At 40.1% G+C, this 4,317-nt stretch overlaps 1 protein-coding gene across 1 annotated transcript; it reads right to left on the bottom strand.

The window, feature by feature from the left end:
- Window positions 1-1,539: 1,539 nt before the first annotated feature.
- Window positions 1,540-2,724, bottom strand: LOC144647507 (uncharacterized). The gene has a single exon (XM_078507308.1). The coding sequence runs from the start codon at window positions 2,722-2,724 to the stop codon at window positions 1,540-1,542; it is 1,185 nt and encodes a 394-aa protein (XP_078363434.1).
- Window positions 2,725-4,317: the final 1,593 nt, after the last annotated feature.

Raw genomic sequence — 4,317 nt, 5'->3', positions numbered from 1 at the left:
AATCAAAAATGACAGAGAAGTGTGGCTTTTCTTACATGTAGCTTGCACGCTAGGGTAATAATAGCTCACTAAAATGAAAAATTCAACTATGTAACCAAAGCGCGATCTGCAAGAAAAATTGTCGTGACCTTTGTCAAAAGCCGTTATTTAAATAATAGGTACTAAATCCACATACACTAATTTTTTTTAATTTATCATCTGTACGCGTGCGTATCCAAAGGTGCTGTGGAATATGGTTTGGCTTTCCCCCTTTTTAAAGGGCAGGTGGGTGGGACAACAGATTTCTGAGCATGCGCATGCAAGTTATTCTGGACACACGCTTCCTGCGCCTGGGTTCAACCCCTATGTAGGGCACCAAAGGGAAAGTTCAGAGAATGGACTACAATTAGGACAATAAAAACAACACAGATATTATGCACTTGAGACCAGATTTTCCACGCACTGTGAATTTCACTGCTGGGACTGGGATTTAGACAAAAAATTGTCTGGGAAATGGGATTTCGGCAAAATTTTGTTTGGGAAATGGGATTTCGGCAAAATTTTGTCTGGGAAATGGGATTTCGGCAAAATTCTGGCTGGGAAATGGGATTTAGTACCCCCTTCAGGACCCTCACAGTACGGTTAAAGGAGTGAAAATACTTAGTTGTTCTCCTCTTTTTCTTTGCCTCAGCGCTAAACTCGTACTCAGACCATCCTGCTTTTCAAAAATGTTTCCGGCGATTTCTGCTTTTGTATAATACATTGGCAAGGAAGGGACGAGGTTGTTGCGTTCAAACACTTTGAACGCAATCCGTAAACTCGCTCGAATTACTAGATTTCGTAGCTTCCATGCAACCAAAACACAAGACAAAGTCGAAAGATTGTATTCCAACTTGGTTGAATTTATCAAAAAAAAAATTGAAGGTAAAAAGGTGCTAAAACTATGTAAACTAAACGTTTTCGATCACTGAGATCATTATCAGTGCAAGTGCAGCAAACAAACTGGGTATTTTTAAAACTTAGGCTGGAGTAAAAATTACGTAAGTGGTAATGCCAATTCCCATAGAAAGGATTGAACTTGAATGTTTGTTAATTCGAAATGGAAGCGTGCTTCAGGAACGCCTGCCAGAGTTAAGTGTATTTGCTTTGAGTTTGATTGGTTCACTGGATTGTCTGTATTCTCTGTGACTGCCCAGAGTAATTACTTACATTACTTTGGTTTTGGTTTTACAACGCTATATCGAAAATCGCGCTTTATCAAATAAGGCAGTATACATTAAAATTACGGCTTTAAGTTTTAAACACACAATTTTATTTTACAAGTATACAAAATTTAATAAAAGAAAAATAATCAGCCAAAAGGCTTATATGGCTAAGACTAAGATGATACAAATCTTCATATACATCAAATACAGATGATAAAATTTTGATTAAAATGAAGTTTCTACGATTCAAGTTATAAAACGAAGTGCATAATTAACGTCAAACAAAGTCCAATGTCAAAATTACTAGGCTAAGTTTAACATAGTTGAAGTATATCATGACAGAACGTATTCGTCATTATGGATTTCCTAGATTAATACTTAATAACAAAGGTTCTCTCTGCTCTCTCAATGGTTCGAGTTCCATTTCATCATTCGGGGCAGGGGCAGGGGTGGGGGCAGGGGCAGAGGCAGGGGCAGGGGTGGGGGCAGGGGCAGGGGCAGGGGCAGGGGCAGGGGCAGGGGCAGGGGCAGGGGCAGGGGCAGGGGCAGGGGCAGGGGCAGGGGCAGATTTAGAGGATTTCCAAAATTTCCATGATCCAAAGATACCGAAGGCATATAACAGGGCAGTTTTCATGATGTCGTCTGCAGTTTCCCTGCCATAAAATGACTGTGCAGCTAATATTGGAACAGCTGAAGCGAAACAGAGACCAAAAAAACCAGCTGCAAAAAAGACGAACCGCTGAATACAAAGACTACTACAACATTCATCTACATTACAAATCTTGTACACAGCATAAAACATGGCAACAACAGCTAAACAAACTATCAATAAAACAGTCAAGCCCCAGATTGGGTTAATCATGATGCCAATTATGAGCCAGCAAACATGGTGTAAGAACAAGTTTGAACACGCAACAAAGACCGATCCCCTGCATAATGAAACTTCCTTGCTTTTGTTAAAGAAGGCAGATTTACAGTAATGTATAGCCCTGACTGGGTAACAGCTACAAAATACGAATGTAAAACACGTATGTATGTACATTGCAAGACCCTCAAGACTTATTATCGGAAGAAATATGCTAATTTCCTTTGGAGCATGACTTGAAAGTACAGTAATAAGAATTACGATCTCTATCAACAACATGACATGAACTGCGTAATTTACAGAATGCACCAGTGGCTTTTCAACTTGATTAAAACGTTGACGGCAACAACAGGGACATAAAGAACACACACAGTCGTCCTCTTCATAGTTTCTCAGAACTCCCAATATAAAGAAGGCAAACAGCGGACCAAGCAGCATAACAGAAAAAAATGTGCACCATAAAATTGCCCTGATGTGTGCACTGCGTCCTGTGGCATCTATGTCAGGCTCATGACCCTCTATAACGCAGTCAGCTGTGTTAAGCCTTGGATCCCGTATTGCTGGACTTACAGCCAGATCTTGAAGCTGTAGAATTAACAGTTTGTAATGTAATTTTTTCAACTTTGTTTTACCACGATGTACATGTTTGCTAAGATGCATTCCTTCAGAATCCATAAATATTTATTGACTTATGATTTTTATGTGGGCTAATGAGCGTTAACGTTATTGTTTCCCAGTGTATGCGATCAGTTAAATTTAGACAAGCGCAGCTGAGAATCGCATGAAAACTTTCAAACGTCAGATTGGCGCAGGGACAGTGGAACACAGAGTCTGAAACAGTGATGCAAGCTCTTGTGTAATTACAGGACAGTACACTAGATGGTACGGTGATTACGGTGCTGGTAATGGCCTTGTTCAGCAAGGACATTCGTACCAAGCCTTCTGTGTCCTCCTCACCTTCAAAGTGACACTGATCTATTCGGACATCGGAGGAACTTTACTTAGATGGTCGCAAGAAAGCGCATATGACGGTACGCGTCATCAGAAGATGACAAGCGAGCAAGACGGCTTGTCTGTGAAAGATTTTGAGGAATGTAGTGGTTCATGGCCGTTTTGTTACAAACTTAACCTGGGCTTTAGATACAACATAATGGAATCAAACAAGTATTCTTAGCTGAAGCGTCCTACGCAGACGTTCTTTGGGCTCGTCACGCGTGACGAGCCCAAAGAACGTCTGCGAAGGAGGCTTTCTTAGCTGTAACAAAAACCCAAGGACGGCCCCTAAAATTAATGTATAACAACAGCATAATCATGCATAGTAAGTAACACGTTGTCAATAATGTAGGCCTGTAAGTTATGTTAGTGTCCTTGAGTGTAAATATCAGCAACGTATAATTAACAAATACATGAGCCCGCGTTGGATTAGCTGAATTTCAGACATCCCTCTGTGGTCGCCTAGGCGACCACAGAGGGATGTCTGAAATTCAGGCTAGCGTTGGATACGATGTGGTAAATAGCCAACCAATCTCGTATCCAACAAGGGCGGATGGAATAATTGTTTTATTAAATTCTCAATCTTCGCTTTCGCTCAATTTTGATTAATATTTAGACTAGTAAACCATTCCGAAACGTTAAGGTAAATATTGGTGTTGCGATATTTGAAATTTTGCGACTTTTAAGAGAAAATTCACGGATACGTACCATTTTATAAAATAATCTCATCCCAAACTTTGTGGCTTTTTTGTTATAACTGGGAAGGCTGATTGTCCACAATTAGCAGTATTTCGTCTGTAGATAGCCCAACGAATCTGCTTTCTTCGTCCATTTTTTGTCATCCCGTCGAATAATTTTAAGCTAAGCGACATTTGCCGCACTCATTTTCTATGTATAATGGCTGGTATTCCGAGATTTGGTGAGCCAATGAGAAAGCTAGAAATGCATTATCTGAGGTTGAGAACTTAATAATGTAACTTGTTACACAACTTAGGTAGTCGGAGGGCCAATAACTGGAGTCAACCAATCAGATTGCTGCATTGCCGGTCCAATATTAACCAAATAAATTTGACTCGTATGAAAAAACATCTCGTACTTTTTATTGGTTTGCAACAACATTAAGAAATTCTTTCCCGACCGAAACACCAGGTGGGTCTCGGCCAAAAACTGTTCTTTTTGCCTTTCTGCTTTCCGCTACTTATTATAAAAAATGTTTTTCAGTTGTGCAATAAATCTCTTATTAATCAAACTTGCTTGGGACCGTAGTCCCCTCTA

Source organism: Oculina patagonica, chromosome 1 (assembly GCF_052425735.1).
Source record: "Oculina patagonica isolate OP01 chromosome 1, crgOcupat, whole genome shotgun sequence".
NCBI classification, from domain to species: Eukaryota; Metazoa; Cnidaria; class Anthozoa; order Scleractinia; family Oculinidae; genus Oculina; species Oculina patagonica.
Note: the sequence above shows the minus strand (reverse complement) of the source record. Positions and strands in the feature narration are given on the sequence as shown.